General features: G+C 38.5%; 2 protein-coding genes across 2 annotated transcripts; one reads left to right on the forward strand and one right to left on the reverse strand.

The window, feature by feature from the left end:
- Window positions 1–9,052: 9,052 nt before the first annotated feature.
- Window positions 9,053–9,979, reverse strand: LOC128739328 (glutathione S-transferase 1-like). The gene is made up of 2 exons (XM_053834806.1): window positions 9,672–9,979; window positions 9,053–9,612 (listed from the first exon to the last, which is right to left on the reverse strand). Exons 1-2 carry the CDS (start codon window positions 9,813–9,815, stop codon window positions 9,082–9,084), a joined length of 675 nt encoding a protein of 224 aa, XP_053690781.1. The 5' UTR covers window positions 9,816–9,979; the 3' UTR covers window positions 9,053–9,081.
- A 946-nt stretch (window positions 9,980–10,925) lies between these two features.
- On the forward strand, window positions 10,926–16,743 carry LOC128740591 (uncharacterized). The gene is made up of 7 exons (XM_053836151.1): window positions 10,926–11,069; window positions 11,133–11,333; window positions 11,395–11,711; window positions 15,670–15,680; window positions 15,753–15,904; window positions 15,967–16,167; window positions 16,251–16,743. The coding sequence occupies exons 1-7, from the start codon at window positions 10,926–10,928 to the stop codon at window positions 16,569–16,571; spliced, it is 1,347 nt and encodes a 448-aa protein (XP_053692126.1). The 3' UTR covers window positions 16,572–16,743.
- The last annotated feature ends 4,125 nt before the right edge of the window (window positions 16,744–20,868 follow it).

Raw genomic sequence — 20,868 nt, forward strand, 5'->3', positions numbered from 1 at the left:
TATCTGCTGGTTTGAACAAGTAACAAGTGGGTCACTGCCCATTTGCGATGCCTTTATGTCTTTGGCCAAGCAAGGTATAAAAAGTGACAAAGTGCATCTGTATGGCGTTGAACTTAAATTTCAGCAGATATGCGAATCAGAAAGCATTGCTGCATAGTAAATTTTCCAACACTACGAGCGTCATGTTCAATCATTATCATCATCGACATCACACCGACTGGCGCGGCGCAGCTCGGCGCGCACAACCGTCGCTCATGGGATGCAAAACAGCAAAACAAATCGGCTGCTACAGGTAATAACGATGTCCGTAACTTTGCACACCGCACCGGTGCTGTAAAATACGAACGTAGGTAGCTTATGTCATGCCATGCCAGCTGAAGCCGGAGGCTGACCGAAAACCATTACCGTGCATGCATTTAAATGCCCTTTTGCATATACACCAACGACAATAGAGTACGCACAGTAGAGCAGTAAGTGCGACTGCGGCACGAATTACCGACCCCATTTTAAAATAACATACATTTCGTTAAGGTATATGACACTGAATCACGTCCTATGCAATAACTAATTTAAATTTTAAATTAGGAAATTAAAACAGCTAGAATAAGAAAAGAGATCAAGAAAATTATTTTCAGTATCATATTATTCATGTTTCAATGTCTAGTTATAGAAAATAAACAACAATACCAAGCAAGCAATATGTACCACTATTTTGCATCGCCATTCATTAAAGCATAACTGAATGAACAATGGCTATCTGATAGATGACCGACGTGACTCAGTGCGAGTAGCTTTATTCAAAATTACTGGACAGTGAACTACTCTGTTCTGGTTCTATTGTTTATCTGCCGAAGGCTTACGATCGTGTCTAGCGTGCCAAATTACGATTCCAGTAGTAGATATTAATAGAAGCCTGACTGTCACGGTGTTGAAGAAATGTTATATAACATTGAAATTGAGAACAATAATTTTAATGCTTAATTATAGTTTTAAATGAAAATTTCCATCTTGGAACTTGAATCATGATTATTAGAAATTTGTCAACTGGTGGAAGGGATTCGGAACACCCGCTATGTGTCAATTTCCAGTTGTACGAAACTAGACAGGGTACACGTTGTATATCATTCATCACGTTTAAATTGAAAATACATAATCAAACTGTTGGTCTTAAAAAGGTGAATTGTCATTTTTGTTACATGCGGGATCAGTATAATTAGTACTTATTTGATGTCTCTAACGAAGTCATCAAAATGTACGGGAGAAAATGCTAATTGGATTTTTTTTACAAAAGCTTTTGTTAACATCTAGCTCATGCTACTAATAGGCACATCTTTATGAGCAGTATTCACGATGATTTCTGACATAATGAAACACTATTAATTGAATAATATTCGTTTTATGAGAGTTTTACTGCTGCTATCCGCATGCCAGTCCCATAACTATGTCGAGAAAAAGACGATTGAAATTATTACAATTGTTTTTTATTCATCTCGTGTTGCCCATAATTGGGCTTGCCAGTTCTGTGCAAAGTATTTGCTTTCTAGTATGACTTAATCGGTGCAATTAAAATTGAAAGTCAGTCTTGGAACACATATGCGGGTAACGGGATTTCCTAAACTTAAAAAGTACACGCATACCACCATGCAGCTAAGGAACAATAAATCAACTGGAAAAGATGGAATCGGAGCGGAGCCTATTAAAATGGGATTAGAAAAGGTAGCCGTTTGTATGCACCGGATAATTGTTAGAAATTGGGATACGGAACAGCTGCCGGCAAGATTGGATTATCTGCCCGATCTATTAAAAAGGGCGACAAGTTGGACTGTGAGATCTATCGAGCGATCTCCGTCCTCATGTCCCAAATCATTTGCCGCCAACTATCACCAATTGCGAACAGATTTGATTTGAAAACTTATCAAGCCGGCTTCGTCGAAGGTCCAAATATTTCCACTGCGGCAGATTCTCCAAAAGGGCAGTGAATACAGAGTTCCCCCGCACCATTTGATCGTTGACTTCAAAGCCGCACATGATACCATCGACCGGAAAGAGCCATGAAAAATCATGGACGAGAACAGCTTCCCCAGGAAGCTCATCAAACTGATTCAATCTATAATGGATGGTACACAGTGCTGTGTTCGGATGGATTGTTAAGTTAATTCAAATCACACAGGGGGCTTCGTCAAGCTGATGGTCTCAACATAGCGCTACAAGGTGCTATGAACCGAGCGGATATCAACACGCATGATCTGCCAAAAATCTAGTCAATTTGTCTACTTTGCCGATGACATGGATATTATTGGCAGCACATCTGTGGCGCCGGCTGAACAGTACACTAGACTTAAGCGCGAAGTGGAAAAGATTGGGTTAAAGGTAAATACGTCTGTGGAACCGAGGCTGACCAACGCCGCTTGGGCAGTAGTATAATGATCGACGGCGATGAGTTTGATGTAGTTGATGAATTTATCTGCCTTGACCCACTGGTAACGGCGGACAATTACACCAGCCGTCAGATTCGGAGGCGTATTATCAGCGGAAGTCGCGCTTACTATGGGTTTCATAAGCAATTGCGGTCGAGTAGACTAAGCTCCCGTACAAAGTTCACCCTGTACAAGACGCTTATTAGACCGGTTGTCTGTTTTACGGGTATGAAACATCGACAACGCTCGAGGAGGACCTAAGGGTACCGCCAAAGTAAACGCGACTTCGCTCACATTCGTTTTTCGCCGGAAGCAGGGCTGCGTATTTAAACGAATGTGAGCGAAGTCGTGTCGCGTTGCTGTTGCGTTTACTCTGTACGGGGCCTAAGAGTGTACGGAGTTTTCGAAAGACGAGTGCTTAGAACGATTTTCGGGGGCGTACAGGAGAACGGAGTATGGAGGCGGAAGATAAACGATGAACTCGTACAGCTCTGTGGCGAACCCAGTACCCAAAAGGTGGCTTAAGCTGGACGGATACAATGGGCAGGGCATGTTGCAAGAATGCCAGACAACTACCTTGCAACCTCCTACCTCCGGTAGGAACAAGACGACCAGGAGCGTAGCGAGCAAAGTTAGACCAGGTGGAGCGAAATCTGGCTGAGAGTACTCGGTGTCCGAGAAATTGAAGAGCGGTAGCCCACAACCGAGTTAACTGGCGAAACTTTGTTCACAGGCTTTGTCTTAGGACGACAAGCCGCTAAAGTAAGTAATTCAACTGTTTACTAACGCTTTATTAGTTATCATCTATCACGACTTAAATATATTTTAGTCGTGATCAACCATATGCATCCCAACGATATGCAATATTCAGAGAAAGTTTGTAATTTAACAAGCTAAATAACTTTGAATAACATTTGAAAGAAATAAAAAAGCGTGTGCAAAGTTATTCAGCAGAATTGAATGCTTTCTTTAATGTTCAAACACGCGTCAATGATTTCTGGAATTTCAAAAGTAGTTTTTATGTTCAAAACAAAAGATATGTTCACGAAAATTTAAATGATATGTTCTTTGCGTCTTTTATTTTGAGCCACTTGTCACTTCCATGACGTAGTAGACATCGGCACCGGTTTTGCAGTTTCAGCTAGCCACCCAAGAAACATTTATGCGCTGATTAAACATTTTAGCAGCCATTGTTATTCAGCCATAGCTGAATATGCATCGAATACAATTTATGTATACAATGCTACAACACTTATTCAGCCGAAATTAGAAAACTTATACAACCTATTTCGTTTGAGGCAGAAAAAACACTTGTTAATTTCCAGCTTTGCGCAAATTGGTTATTTAAAAACGCGCAAAAGCCTCTATTAAGCTCCATTGCAGCTTCGGAAGCAGCTATTAGTAAACCCGAAGCTTATAGATAGATATAGATATAGATGCTTAAGAACTGAAAAAAGGTTTTTATTTCTAAAACTAAACCATAGTTCAGCTACAGGTTGAAAAAATCAGATGGGTTGTGTACAAGACACGACCGCATATATAGGTGACGCAGGACTACGTAAGTCTCTTTGTAGTGAGTGATAGTGGCATGTATTCATGCTTGTAATCATTCGATTCTTCATGTATACATGCTATATGCAACATATATGCATGCTACATGCGTTGTATGTAACATTTATCAAAGTAGTAACATTGCATAAGTTCAATTCTCAAAAGATTGTGCATTTGAAAATAATTTAACAAAATCAAGAACACAAACTATTGCTTTCCTGCTACCTGCTACTGAAATTAAAGATTGTTTTTATTATCCATGGTTTCCCACGTTGAAGGGATTTTACCAATTCAATCCTATTTTATCAACAGCACATCTTTTCACTACACTTTTAACGAAACGACAAGCATGCGTATTCATACAGAGTCATATTATAACCGAACACTACAGCTGTAGCACATTTTTCCAACACAGATATCAAGTTCGCCTAGGTTTAATCGTCTCGCAGTAAAGAATTTGCGATCTGTTGGGACAACGAACTTGTGTCATTTTTTCTGGCACACTTTCCTAACACAGATTTCAAATTGGATTAGGTTTAATCGCGTTCGTAAGAAATCTGTTGGCACGAGGGGGCTTTGTTACTCTCTCTGGCGTACTTCCCAAACAAGGACATCAAAATGGTCTAGGTCAGCGGTTCCCAACCTTTTTTCGGTTCGTGTACCCCCTGACGGATTTCCCTATACTATTCTGAAGCAAACTAAAATTTTGGCGTACCCCTGGGGGTTCGCGAACCCCCATTTGGGAACCGCTGGTCTAGGTTGAACCGCGGTGTTAAGAAATCTTGTTGAAATGAGGAAACTTGGTCACTTGCTTTGGCTTACTTCTCAAGCACAGATATCAAATTGGTATAGGTTTAGATCATCGTAAAGAATTTTCCAACCAATCACGAAGCGAGAATTCTGGTAAAACATAGGTTCGTTATTTTCAATTTTTCAATAGTTCAACATCAAGAATACATACTTTTCTTCATTTGGGTCAATTCTTAGAAGATTTTCTGATCGATTGGTGTAAGAATATTGAAAATCGATCGGAAAACCGCTGAGCTATTAGCGCTCAAAACCTTTCATTTTTCGTGACGCTCGCATTTTTCGATTTTTTGGAATGACACCCTATCTCAAAACTTGCCGTAAGACGTAGTCCTACGTCAAAAATTCAGCTATAAAAGTACTAACCAGGGTACGGAAGGGGATTCCCAGCCCATCAAGCGGTAGCCTGAACAATATTCAGGAATTACGTTGAAACTATATTTATTCGAAACAAGATTTTTATACCAGTTAATAGAATAATATTTACTGAATATCGGCGTGTATTTTGGTCTTAATAAAACGCTACTGAATTTGAGTTATAGTCGCGAGAAATGATGAAGTCACTGCGGCTAAATTGAGCCCATTTTCTATAGTGGTGTGTGTGTTTTTTAAATCCGACGGGCTGAAATAGCCACCAAAGGGATTAAATGCTTTTCAAAAACAGATCAAACGAGTGACCGATAACGTATCGCTATTGCCTACATTCCGGGCTCATTGAAGATAATTAGCTTTGTAGTGACAACAGCTTGCTGCTGGCGCTAGTGTATCATTGAATCGTTCATATACATTAGCGCCGGTTGTCACTCAAATACTAGCTATGTCAACACGATAGAAGCATTCCAGGCGTTTCAGGCCTCACATGTTGGTAGTAGTGTAAATAACGCACCATATGCTGGAATTAAAAACAAAATGCTGCTAATGGCTAGTGAATGAAAATTGATTTATATTTTCATATCAGAGGGGAATTTTTGTGTTCTTCCGTGATAAAAAGAAGTAGAATTGTTCTGTGATAGCATATTCACAGCTGTTTAGTTTCTAGAAAAAGTAAACGTGAACATAATTGTGTGTTTTCCAAACCATCATCAAGAGCGGATACGCGTAAGCGATTGCTGCTGGTTTTTTCAGCCTGGGTACGTGCCAGTGGAAAAAACAGTGGTTTTGATGTTTATTGAATAAAATTTAGCAAATTACTTACATTTTTATGAAAATAGTTATAACACATTAACGCCTATGAGTGCTACATTCCTTTCAGTATTGTTATATAGCGGCAAAGTTTTTATTTGGAAAGGGTAGCCAAAAAATGTAATGTATGCCGAAATTAGTAGCGTGAATCAAGGTTGCCAACAGGTTTTCCCGAAAATCTGGCGAACACGAATAAAAATGTCTGGCAGAAATCTGGTGGTCAATTAGTCCGATGGAGAGGCGTTTTCCTGCAAAAATCTTGTTCGTTTTGCTCACCGTAGATGCAAAATTTCGTCCAAAATTAGAAGTGATGACCTTTTTGCAAGACGTTGGATCGGAAATCTGGCAAAAATCTGGCATATTGCCAAATATCCGGAAGATTTTGAGCTTTGTCTGTTTATCTGGCGCGCAAACCAAATTCTGGCAAAATCCAGATTTATCTGGCATACTGGCAACCGTGAGCGTGATGGGACTTCTCTTCAAAAAAAATGAGAAAAATTTTACATGAAACTTTTGCACGTCCGTCTGCGGTCACGGTTTACTTCGATGTCAGGTCTAATCTATGACTTATCATGGATGAAAACAGTAGAATCAATATATATAGAATGCCAGTGTCGCTGTTTTTCTACATGACTCATGGTGGTAACCATGATGCTAACAATCTGTATCAAGTCTGTCTGTGAATCGGGAACTTCATTGTCAAAGTTGCTCATTGTTATTTATCTGTTCTTTATCTGTGCGCTGGTTGGTGCTGTCATCAGTGCGCTCTTCGCTGTGTTTTCATGCCAGTGAAATGTTTTTAAACGTTCTTTTTCTTTCGTCCGGATGAATTGAATCCCATACAACTACGCCCTTTTGCAACGATTTTTTCAGAAATTTGAAGCAAGCGAAGTTTCCAGGGGGGTGGTGTCAAGCGAAAATTTCGTACCTAGCATCGAAATCATCATCCCCATAAAAAATTCCTCCTATTTAGTATTTGCAGCAGTATTTCAAAAACAACAATCCCAGTTCTTCCAATGTTCGTTCTTCATAAATACACAAATATTGCGATTATTATCTAAAATTTTTCTTTCTTAGGTTTAGTTGTGCGCCTAACAGTTGCGCGCAGCTCTGTTCTGGTTGCTCGCAGTCAAAGTATCTCTTTTACACTCACACGAAATCTCGTAAGAAACTGTCAACGCAAGAGTGATGAGAAAAGCAACAATATTTCTCTCTCGCTCATCAGCTGAATGCTAGGGTAGCTTGCTTCGTGTTTGTCCGTTCAAACATGAACAAATTTTTTACAAACGCAATCAGCATTTAAATTTTATCATTTTCGGTTAACGTAAGACCTTGTAACTGTGTTGTTTGTAAGTCTGTACGTAATAGAACAAACCAAATGTTATCTAAGCAAAGAATAAGAGCATAAACATAGAAAACTTACACGTGCTTACACTGTCAATAATACATTATTTATCTTTGCGCACTACTATATGAAGCTGAAAAACGAAATATTTTCTCGGGAAGCGCAATACTCAATAGTAAAAAGCATTCAATCTAGGTATTCGTAATAAGCTAACCAAACTTGTTTTGTTTGAAGGTCATTGATAATTGTCGTAATGAATTTTTGTTGCAAATAATTAAAGTTTCACAATCCATTTAGTTTTATATGTACACACTTAAAAAACTCAGCAAAATTTGCCGAGATTTGGACAGCCGAGCGTTCGGTAAAAATTTCAGTTTTGCAATTCGACGTTTACGGATCTTTACTAACGTTTGGCATCATAAAAAATTCTACCGAACGCTCGGCTGTCCAAATCTCGGCAAAATTTTGCTGACTTCGGCACTTTTTTAAGTGTGTAAGTCAAATTTTTTCTTCGCTGTTATTTCAATTTCTAACCAATTAAAAAAACGTCTTAATTGAAAGTAAAAAATTTATAAAAATATTGCAAAAATTTCTTGGTCACTCTAATTTGGAAAAAATGGTACCCCTAAGAGCCAAATTTTTGGTGCATGTTAGTAACGCATCGAATATATGGAGTTTGACAAGCACACCATAGCCCTGGAAGTTTCCAATCACATTACTTGGCAGCCATATTTGAAATTTTAAACTAGTTGTCAAAGTTTGACAATGAGATTCCCCTTTTGATGAATCTCAGGCACACACACATATGCATATATGATGTAAATACATTATCTGAGTATGTATGATGTTTACCACGCGCACTGCAGCGAACTGGCATTCTATATATATTGGTTATACTATGAAAACCTCAAATGGACATAACAAATTATTAGTATTGTGAAGAAAGTTTATAATACCTTCCGGACTTTTCGTCGACTCTAGAACGTGCTATCCATACCTACTAGGAAAAAGTTCGTCCAAGCTGTTATCTCACCATTATTTACTTAGAGACTGTGACGTAGTATACTTCTCGGATTTATCAATGATGCTGAAACAGTAACTTCTGCGAATCTTCAAATCAGCCGTACGTTTCGTTTCTAATCTTCGTCGCCGCGATACCATAGCGGAAGTCATACTATCTTAGGAAGAGATCTACCAGATAATTACAAACCACGAGTTTGTTGCTTCCTTCGTCGTGGCTGTCTACGCGAGCTACCTGGGCACCTGGTTCATCATCTTAAACCACTAGACCAGAGATGGACATTCGGACAAAGTCATTAGCTTAGGTAGACTGCCCGTAGTTGCACTCCGTAGGGATGGACATTCGGGCTAGGTCATATATATAAACTTAGATCAATACATAAAATAAATATACTTCATTTCGCGTCGACAAATTCCTACAGGCATTTTCATCTTCCAATAAAAGGTTGTGATTGGTTTCTTTACACCTTTCCGGTACGATTGCAATAGTTTACTGTTTGGCAAACTTGCCATAAAAGATTCGAGCTGGCTTCTCACCATTTATGTTTTCTTTTAGTGATTTTCGTAATAACAAATCGATAAATTGACGTTTTAATATTATTCCGTGTAAAATTTTATCAATACTTTGTTCCAATTTACCTTGAAAATTTTAATTTTTAGATCCACTTTTCAGCTTTAAGAAAAATCAAAAACAAACAACATAAATGCGAATGGAATTATTATAATTCATTTCATAGGAATATTATATTTTCAAGATCATTAATTTTGCGACTTCTTATTCTCAATGAGCTTCTGCTTTAGGTGAGCTTCCGACAGCTTTGAACGTTCTAAATTGAACTCCTTATGGTTGGGTAGGTTTTGCTCCAGGCGCTTCAAATACGCAACCAGCTTGGGACACTTATCGGCGTCCACTGGGAACAGCAGGTTCAGCGTTGTCAGCGAAGTGCTGCAGCTGATATCGGCCAGGGTTAGCGAATCACCAACCAAGTAATCTGACTGCAGCATGCCTTCCAGTAGATCATACGCATCATAGATTGATTTCCGCTTATCTTCCGGTATTTCCGGATGGCCTTGATAAAAGATCGGAGCCAGCGTTCCCCGGAGCCGGGCGAACAGTATTCCGGACTCGAAATGCAACAACGCATTGATGCGTGCCTGCGTGACAAGGTCCTTTGGGTACAGACTGTCATCTTTAGCGTATTTCGACACCAAGTAGATGATAATCGCATGACTGTCATACAGAGGAACACCATCATCAACAATAGTCGGAACAGTATGCTGAGGATTGAGCTGATAACGAAAATCAATATAATTTATCACAATTTGAAATGAAATACATTCGCACTTACTTTCAGAAACTCTTCAGTCAAATGTTCCTTATTCACAAGATCCATAATTTTGATGTCCAGCTCTACTCCAATGATTTTGGCAGTAAGTTCCACGGCTCTTCCAGCCGGCGTTCGAGGAGTTGTATATAAAGTGATAGGAGCCATTTTTTTAGAAAGGAAAGTTGCCGTCAATCTTCCGCGAATGATAACCTGGAAATGAATGAGCGGATACAAGCCAATTTCGCTGTTATATTGTGTGGATGATTTTTTGGTGTCCGCTGGTGGTGTCTGCTCAAACGAAAACAACAAGCGACTGTATTTATAGCCCAACGAACCGGTTCCATTCCATCACGATGCTATCGACTAGCAGTATTGGTGCAGGCCGGCAAAGCCGGCTGGGGGTTTGACTGTATTGTATTTGTCCCTTTAGCGGGCGGCGTTTAATTAATTTTAGTTTTTCGATAACCCATAAAACTGTTTTATTAATATTTTTCCGTAATATTAATTACTAAGAGGGTTCAGTTCAACCGTTTGTATTTACGATTGGTTAGATTGGACAATTTTCTGGTCTACTGGGCTAATTCTATCAAAATTATTTCATCTTGCTTACGCGAAAGATCTTTTAGAGTGCAATTTATAGTTTTCGAAATACACACATAGGTATTATTATATTTATCGGAAGTACATAAAAATACATTACTTGTAAAAATTGGTGTTTTAGAAATGCAACCAATAAAACATACTTGCTAATGAAAATGGGAACAATAGGGTTAAAGATTTGTTATCTTCTCTAGTACTAGGTACTTCTTTACTGGTAGAGCTCGACCGTCATCTTAACAAATGTATGTTTTAAATTCATCTAGATCATAGATTGTTCGCTTCCGATGGGGCAAGTTTCGATGATACAATATACCCACATCCACGGTGAAGTGAATCTATTGGTTTGAAAAGTAACTTGTTATCAGAAGCTTAGCCAAACAATCATCAAATTTCTATGATAATGAGATGTTGCAACAATGACTTGCTAAATATATTTCTGGATAGAGTTCAACATGTTATTTCACGAAATAAAGTATCATTCATACAGTCCCAATTCAGGCCTTAGTTAAAAAAATGCTGATGTATTAGTAGTCTGCTCCACGATGCTGAAATATTTTGGGATGATATCGTGTTTAGTAGCACTTGTAGGGTCCATCAGTTTCGTTCGTTTTGGGCGTCCGTAGAGCAGCGCAATTTTTCCTCAACTCAGACAATTGATTGATGAACTTTCGAAAAATGGTAAAAGTAACCCTTTACACTTTGCACTTCAGCCCTCCATGTCGCGCCGTGGAATTAACCGCCAAAGCTTTGGGCATCGAGTTGGACCAAAAGGTGGTAAACTTGTTGGCAGGTGAACACTTGAAACCGGATTTTTTAAAGGTGACACATTCAAATAGAATTTATTACGAGTTTATTTAACTTTATTCTGTATCAATTCTCTAGCTTAATCCTCAACATACTGTTCCAGTGCTGGATGACAATGGAACGATACTTTCCGAAAGTCATGCCATCATGATCTATTTGGTTTCCAAATACGGTAAAGATGATAGCTTGTACCCGAAAGATCTCGTTCAGCAGGCGAAAGTGAATGCCGCTCTCCATTTTGAATCGGGCGTATTGTTTGCTCGTATGAGATTCTTGTTTGTACGTATTTAATTTAACGGTCAAAAATTTCTTGGGAGTTAACCGTTTATCAATCTTTCAGGAATCAATTCTGTTCGGAGGCAGCGGAGAACTTCCTGTCGAAAAGACGGAATATATTAAGAAAGCCTATCAACTGCTAGAGGATACTCTCGTTGATGATTACGTAGCTGGCAAAGCGTTAACCATCGCTGATTTCAGCTGTGTTTCTTCCTTTGCGTCAGTAATTGGTGTTGTTCCGTTGGATAAAACGAAACATCCCAAATGCTCTGCCTGGTTGGAACGTTTGAAACAATTGCCCTATTACGAGGAAGCCAATGGTAGTGGTGCCGATGGTCTGGCACAAGCCGTTCTTGCTACTGCAGAAAAGAATTCCTCAAAGCTTTGAACATTCCAGAAAACTGGTGCTATTTTTGGTTGTTATTAAAATAAATACATATCTATCAAAAATTCGTAGCTCTATGCTGTTTTATAGATTTTCTCATTTTAATATATCTATATGTAGTAAGGTTTATATTCACTAGCTCTTGCGTACTATTTAAAGTTTGATGACGTACACAATGATGCCCCATGATTTATTAACGGGAAAGTAGCAGTCATTAACTTTTGGTCGGAGAGCCCAATTTTGGAAGCAGTCTTTGGCTGGGTTCTGTTCATAGAAATGCATTCACTGCATTCTTCTTGCCAATCTGAACACAGCGAATATATCAAACAAAACAAAATATATATCATATTTCAAACAAAAAAACTGCTTTTGAAATTTGCATCGATGACCTCTTTAAATCTCGTTGTTATCTGTTATCAAATTTGTTATCAAATTACAAAGTTCAAAAGTTAGTCTTTTCTAAACTTCTACCAACAAAACAAATAAAATCATCATCATCATCATCATCATCATCATCATCATCATCATCATCATCATCATCATCATCATCATCATCATCATCATCATCATCATCATCATCATCATCATCATCATCATCATCATCATCATCATCATCATCATCATCATCATCATCATCATCATCGTCATCATCATCATCATCATCATCATCATCATCATCATCATCATCATCATCATACATTTTTATACCAAAATAGATCAAAATAATGGTCGCAGTGGTCAAACCTTCCGACCAAAATAAGATACATTTATACCTGAAAGTCCTAAAACATGGCATAAAAAAATCAGCAAAAAGATGTTATCTCGGGTAATTTTTCAAATAGACCTATGTGACAATGAGAGATTCTCTTCGCGTCTCCTCTCTTCCGCTTTTCACGGCGACACTAATGCATTGAAAAGAAAATTTTCACAACATTTAGCTAGCTAGTGACGCCGGCACCCGATTCATGCAAAGTTGATGTATTAAAATGCATAGGTATCGCCTGCAAACAGCGAAAGAGAAGAGATACGAAGAGAATCTCTCATTGTCACATAGGTCTATTTGAAAAATTACCCGAGATATGATTATCCAGGACGAAAATCAAAGCAAACTTCCGGATAATCGACTGAGGGTTGCAATATATTGCAAATTGCATCAAAAACGCGAAATGCAAAAATCTTGCAAACAGTTTACAAGCAAAATGCTAGCAGCGAGCTGTCAAATATTTATGTCAACTTATTGCAAATGTCAATCCCAATAAATTGACATGAATAATTGACGGCTCACTGCTGGAATTTTGCTTGCAAAATGTTTGCAAGTTTCTTGCATTTCGCGTTTTTGATGCAATTTGCAATAAAAACAAAAAGCAATATAATAACGACTCAAACTACACAGGAATGACAAAAATTTCAACAATGATACGTAAAGTGTGTACCTCCCACTGTCTGGCAGTAATATTATGAAAAAAAACCGAATTAATCCACCCAGCGGTGTGACCTGGCGTTTCTACTGCCACAATAATTTTTGTTTAATTTCTCAGGAACATCTATAATTAATGGATTATACATTTAAATATGCGGTCCTTATTCCTCAAAATCCTTATCTACCAGTAAAATTCCCAATGTACTGCAAACAATAATTATATTTTCTTTCCCAGGGTGCGCAAATACTTGTAAACGTCATTGTATGTATATGTACACCTTATTTAGTTTTATAACGTGCTAGATGGCTCGACCAGGTTGAAGCCGACTTGCGTGTGTCGAGACGCGCAACGAATTGGCGACGAGTAGCCCAGGACCGAGTACAATGGAGAGGAATTCTTGATACGGCAAGTGCGACCCCGGCTCGCGGCTGATAAGTTTGTAAGTTGACGTGATTGTTAGAAACATATATGATATATGATAACACCCTTTAAGTTTTGCGCGAGAGTTTACATCGAGAGTTTACGCGACGACAATATAAAATAAATAAAATAATAATGCTGAGAACATTATATTTATATAGTTACTGGTAGATTACTATTTTCATTCATAGTGAAATTTTTTTAGAAGGCACCCCTTAGGCCCCTGATGCTGATAGGCCCCTCCCTAGGAAATTTCCTAGCCAAGCCAATGTCTATAGTATAGTTCATGTAGATGTGTAAAGATGCTTTCCTACGTTTACTACAATATGAATGCTCAATTCAATTGACAAAGTAGTTTAAGTACCTCACCTCCTAAAAAAAGTCGACAGTGAAGAAGAAACAGGGACGTCTCGTACCAACTGGTTCTGATTTATTTGTAGTTTTAGTTTCGTTGGGAGTATTTGACTAGTAAAGAGTAAATAATACTGCGGACCTTCAGGGACCAATGTACATTTATTTATTTACCCTATAGCAAATACTTAGGTTAGAGCACCTTTATTCGCTCACACACACTGTCATAAAAGTGATAAAAGCGAATAACAATAACACTAATGATAAACAAATGTAGAAAATGACTCAAAGATAATATAAAAATACTCCGAAACCACATAATAATGGTGCCAATACTAAAACAAAAATAAAAAAAATATCACAAGGAGGAAACAAATGACGAAAAAATATCAATGATACCAAAACAATACAAAAAGTACTCCAAAATGGCAGAACATTAAGACAAAATCAATTCAAAAATGACAAAAATTTTGAAGAATTAAGTTGTATTTTAATTATTTTTGTATTTAGGATATTGATTAAAATTTATCACAGTGTAATTTCTGGTAGCAACATCTTTCCAATTCTAACAGTTTTACTAACTTGTGATAAGTCATTTTTATATTGGAGCGGTAGAATGAGGTAGAATTGGAATAAATGAGCGAAAAAGATAATACTAAAATCAAAAGTTTGAGACAATCAAGTTTTAAACTAATAAAACGTCTGCTACTTAGAAAACGAAATTTAGAAGCACCGCAAATTTATAACAAACTTGACAAAAATAAATCTAATTATCTAATTTCACATTATTTATTACTAAACTAAACTATAACCGCAGTACTCGAACAATATTTGGACATTTGGACAACATTGATGTATGTATTAAGCGAAAAAAACATAATTTAGATAATGTTGCGATAAAAGCTATTAAAAGTATTGAGAGAAAATTGGAAATCTAAGAAAGTTCATAGGGTAGAAACTTTATTAAAAACTAAATTTAATGGAAGTAAATACTAGTTTCAACCTTCTAAAATTTTTTACGAATATGGGTTGGAAAACAACTTGAGTAGGATTACCACAACAAGAATATCGTGCATTTTAGGCCAGAAACCTATACTACGATCTCGATCAGCTAATACTTATAGTTTGAAGCAATTTAGATATTGATTATTTAATGCATTTTGCACCTTAGGGGCGATAAGCACAATGATGTACCGTACCCCAGTGCTAATCGAGAACTTTTCCATCCAGGAAAGCACCGTCAGAAAGAACTATCTCTACCGTGATGAAACTAGCCGACCATAATGCCAACCACTACTAATCAATGGTTCAATGGCACCTTATTTTACGGTGCCATCCACCACGTTTGATTGACTCATGACTATGCATTATCTATACTGTTCCTGCATAGTAAAAATGCACAACTATTCTATCTAAAAACCGGCAGAGTTCTGTGGCGTGTTGACGTGTTTTTACGCTGTTGGTGTATCGAAGTCAATAAATCCGTTAACAGTGCGTGTTGCATTTCTGCAACAAAATCTGTCTTTTTTGTCAATTCTCATGTCGATCGATTGATTTCTACAGTAATTACATTGGCCTTGTCGACTGAAACAGGTAATTTTGCGTCGATTAAAAATTTATATCATGCGCTTTGAAGTAAAGTTTTTACTAGAACAGTACAACGATTGCTCTCATTTTGCAGCTTAGATTTAGTTTCGACAGCCCTTTACTCAATAATTCAAATCAACCTCAGAAGCACGTGGAATTTGTAATTCTTTCACAGGACTCAGTCTCGTAGAAGCCAGCCAGCAACCGAGAAGGTTTATTTTGCTTTTCCGAATATATCAGCAATCATCAACCTATAAGCTCTAAGTATGACGAAGCCAGTTTTGTACACCCTCCATCTGAGCCCACCCTGTCGAGCGGTGCATATGACGGCTAAAGCACTTGGAGTCGATTTGGAACATCGAGTTGTTAATCTTCTAGCGGGGGAACATCTTAAGCCGGAATTTATCAAGGTTGCTATCGCCTAAAATTATCTTAGTATAAGTAAGAAACAATAAAAATGTAATTTATTCAGATCAATCCGCAACATACAATTCCGGTGCTGGACGATAATGGAATTATTATTTCGGAAAGTCACGCCATCATGATCTATTTGGTGTCGAAATATGGAAAGGATGATTCGCTCTATCCCGGAGATTTGGTCATACAAGCAAAGGTTAACGCTGCTCTACACTTTGAGTCGGGTGTACTATTCGCCCGTACAAGATTTTTGTTCGTACGTATAAAGATGTGATCATAACATATAATTTGAATGCGAACCTAAGAGTATGGCGCAATTTCAATTTTTAAAATTTTCAGGAAACTATCTTTTTCCAAGGCTGTAAGGAAATTCCCGACGACAAAGCTGAACTTATACAGAAGGCTTACCAACTGTTGGAGGATACCTTGGTTGATGACTACCTAGCTGGGGATTCGCTAACAATTGCCGATTTCAGCTGCATTGCAACTGTTGCTTCTGTGATGGGAGTCATCCCGATGGATGAATCGCTGTATCCGAAGATCTATGGCTGGGTAGAGCTTTTGAAGGAACTGCCGTACTACGAGGAAGCAAACGGCGCTAGTGCCACTGAACATGCCCAGTTAGTGCTGGAAGTTCTGAAGAACAATGCTAGTGCATAATTGCTAACATGCTTGGTAGACAGCTAAATTTTGATGATCAAGTAATACAGAAATTATTATTGAGAAAAGCTCAATTTTGATCAAATGATGCTTCAAAAATGGTTTTAATTAGAAAACAGAGAACGGTACAGTCATTTATAAACATGTTATCGAAGAAAATACATACAATACATACAGCTTCGGAAGGTTGTTTACGTTTTGTTAGAGTACGAGATAGATTTGCAAAGTGCAGTAAAGATTTGCATAACGCAGTGGGTGGTACTGTACGCCCATCGCGATATCTCAGCTGTCCATTAACCAATAAAGTTGATTTTTGGTAGTTGACTAGGTTATACCACATGCTAACAATGTACCAACAACCAACTTTATTGGTTAATGGACAGCTGAGATATCGCGCTTGGCGTACAGCACCACCCACCGCATTATACAAATCTTTACTGTACTTGGTCTCTCAGCTTATAATCGTTGTGGTTTCAACCATCCATCAAAAAGTAGTTAGTAAAAGCGAGTCCCTTCCCCTCGCTCTCGAAAACTTTCAAAATATTCTACGTCTATGAAGGTTATTACGACTTGACGCACTTCTCATCGTGCATTTAAAAAGCAGATCATCTCTCATTTTGTAGGTGTGGCGTGCAGAGTGTACTGTCTGCATTTTGATATTGACATTTCAGTCATCAAAATGATGTTCAAGCAAGAAGAACAACACGAAAATTCAAACTATTTGTACGCTGAGTTAGTGAAATCGTTAAAAGTGGCCAAGCCAATTGTCAGCAACGCAATAAAAGTGTTCGACGAACTTTTGTCGACAACCAGGAAACGTGGATGAGTGGAAACCATTGAGGCATTGAGACGACAAAAAGTATGACCAGGACTTTCAAGCGGAATACTAATTTCTCCGTACGAGAACAAGCTGGAAGTGTAATCGACAACCAAGCTAAAAACATGCCGGACTGACGCATTATAAGGAAGCAATGACTCCAAACCGCGTCAGCAAACAAAACAAGTTGGCTAAAACACGATCCCGGAAGCTGTATCATGACGATACTGACGAAATTCGATTACGTAATATGATGGACGACGAAATCTATGTCACTTCAAATAGCTTACTGAGTAAAATTTTTATATGACAATTGGGAGGCGAAGTGTAGTAGACCTTTTTAAGCATATGCAGTTGTCGAATTTCACTAAAAATATCTGGTTTGATAGACTATCTGTACCTGTGGCCTTTAAAGCAACTATTCATTGCAACCAGGACCGTCATCTAAAAAATTAACTTTAACGAGTGTTTGGAAACACGTCTGCTGCCTTTCCAGAAGCAACAATTATTCCGGTATGATTTCCGGCATATTGCAACTTCGGCTGCATAGATGCACTTTTTGCAACAATTGGGGCCGAATATTAGTGACAACATGGCGAATGTTGTCTTCCAAGTAGTCCATCGTATGCGGTTTATCGGCGTAAATCAGAAACCTACAAAAAAAAGTCCAACGGCTTTAAACTGCATGATCTTGAAATCCAGCAATTTACGTATTCATTACGGGAAATGATCAATTGTGATGTGGAATGTTGCGTCGCCTTGTTGAAACAACAGTTACTTCACGAACTGTTTTATTCATATGACATACTGTTCCATTGTTCGCTTACTATAAGCGTCTTTTCAAATTTTCTGTTTTTCGGTTGGGAATGTCTTCGTTTTCGTCAAAGTGGCGTTTTTCAACGAAAGGAGGGGGCGGTTATTTGCAAGGCACTTACTTAACCGAAGGTACGCCTGGAATGTCGGGAATTTTCCCAACCAAGGGAATGTTGGGAATTTTCTCCAAAGTCCTTACCATAAACACCGCCAAAATTATGTACTTGGTTGCTGGCAGAGAACGTGGGAGTCAAAATGGTGTTGGTGCCAAGCAGGCTTCTGTCCTGCTCTGCAAAATATCTCAATTCTCGGCGTTTTCCAGGCAAAGCACAAAAGACGAATCGATTTGCCCTCTCTCAGTCTGATGTTACCTTCTCGGGAACTTGATCGTTGTGAGAAGCAGATTGCTCTGCTTCTGTATGCACAAGATGAGCAAAATGAAGCCTGGTGCCGAGGAGGAGCTAGATGGGGAATGTTATGAAATAGTGGAGGAATTCATATACCTTGGTATAGTACGCTCGTGACATGTGATAACGATCTAAGCCACGAAGTAAAACGATGAACTTCAGCCCCGAATGGGGCTTTCTACGGATTACGTAACCAGCTGAAGTCTCGTAGTTTGCAAATTCGTACAACACTGGCGCTCTATAGAACACTTATTCTTCCGGTGGTCCTTTATGGGCATGAATCATGGACGCTAATCGACGAGTAATTGGGGTTTTGAGCATAAAATTCTGCGGTCTATACTTGGCAGCAAAATGGGAAATTGGAGTATGGCACATGAACCACGAACTGTATTCAGTATACAAATATGTTGAAGGTAGCACAAGTAGCTTGCCACATGGTGAGCTGGGCACGTGGCCAGAAAGCCCGGCGAAAGAGTAGCCAAAACTATTTTCAGCAGAAAACTAGGAATAGGTTGTAGACTTCTGGGCAGACCCACACCCGAGCGATGTGCCTACGGACCTGGATATGGCCTACGTGTCTACTTCGTTGGATTTGACAAACATCACTGAAAACGTGCCACTTGAGCCTGAAAAAATTTAACTAATGACTTACCCAAAGAACATTTTTGCTGAAAATAATCTTCAACTTACAACGAATGCATTAAAAAAATAGACTGTTTATAGCTATTATAGATTTATAGTTATTATAGAGATTATAGTTAAGCAACTACGTTCCATACTTTGTTCGTATTGCTAGCTCCACCGCAGAGCGAAGAAATTGGACATTGTGTCCACCGTATACAGCCGATCCGGCATTTTTAACATCTTCTCCCTTCTGGAGAAAAATGTCAACCGAAAGCCTCGTTTCGGCCGTCCAACGGTACTGCGCGACCGTACAGTGCAGCAGCAGCTGAAGAGGAAGACCGAGAGCAGGGTGGCTTCATCGTTTTGCGCCGGGAGGTTGAAGCAACCGGCCCAACGGAAACAAAATATTTGCCCAAATATTTTTACGTGGACGCGTCAATCGATACCGACCTTGTCTAAGCAGCAGGTAATCACTCAGAAGAACCGACTGACGGTGCTGGTGAAAAATATCTTTCCGGCAAAGTGCGACGTCGGGGATGACCAGACCTATTTTACACTAGACGGCAACGACTGGCAGGCGACCGGTACTTTACATCCCGTACTAAGGAGGTAAGCGATGACGTTAAATGTATCTCCTACACCAAGAAGATCCTTCTGTGGCTGATGATCAGCGAGAAGGGAATGTTCAAGCCACTTTTGTTTTCTTCTAGGCTTACGGTGAACTAGGGGATATATTTGTTGAAGCAAAGCAAAGCTTTGGACTTGAACGTCTTTCTAAGACTTGACCCTTATGGGCAGACTTCGCGCCGGCTGTAAGAGTACATGACAATTACGGGGCTAGTGCAACAAGCAGCACCGCCTAACCAAGATTCGAACATACGACGACTGGTTTGTTAGACCTCGTTAGCATAGTACCTCGAAGCTAACTGGGCCGTGAAGCATTTTTGTTTGATGCTTAATGAACGTAGTATTATCAAGCTGTTAGTTGACTGTTAGCGTATAGTGGTTGAATAAGCTACTATTCAACAAAAATGGTTGTTGGGGAGTGATAAGGCCAAATTAATTTGAAGTATAATGTTAGAAATGTTTTGTATTTTATTTTCTTCTTGAAAAAATAAATGCTAACTAAGTTAGTAAAGCGTTAGGGAAAAATATGGACGTAATATTTTAAAAATTATGCAGTGTTACCCTGGTTCACAGTAACCTCTAGATTATTTAATCCTTCGCTTTAAAGGTATTGTTTCAATCTGTTCCGTCGCAATTCAAGCAGTTGGTGTTGCAAATAACCAACTACGTGATATTCTTATTAATGCTTGTTATGAAAGTAATGATAGATTGCGTAAAGAATGGGAATGAAGCTCAGATTCATTATGCAATATTGTTATTTTCTACGTTGCTTTCATAAATATATCTAAAATAAGGAAAATGTTGGATAAACGTTAGAAAATTTTGTTGTCACCATTTCTTATTATTACTAAAACATAGCCTGATAGTCGGTTTCTCATAAAGATTTAAATTTTTTAACGTTCAACTTAACGAGATACTGTTTAAATTGCGTTTCAGTAGAAAAAAATACTGTAAATAAATTCTAGTCACGCTATCTTCCCATTAAAGGTGCAAAAGTGCACAAGTATTT

The sequence above is a fragment of the Sabethes cyaneus genome, chromosome 3 (assembly GCF_943734655.1).
Source record: "Sabethes cyaneus chromosome 3, idSabCyanKW18_F2, whole genome shotgun sequence".
NCBI classification, from domain to species: Eukaryota; Metazoa; Arthropoda; class Insecta; order Diptera; family Culicidae; genus Sabethes; species Sabethes cyaneus.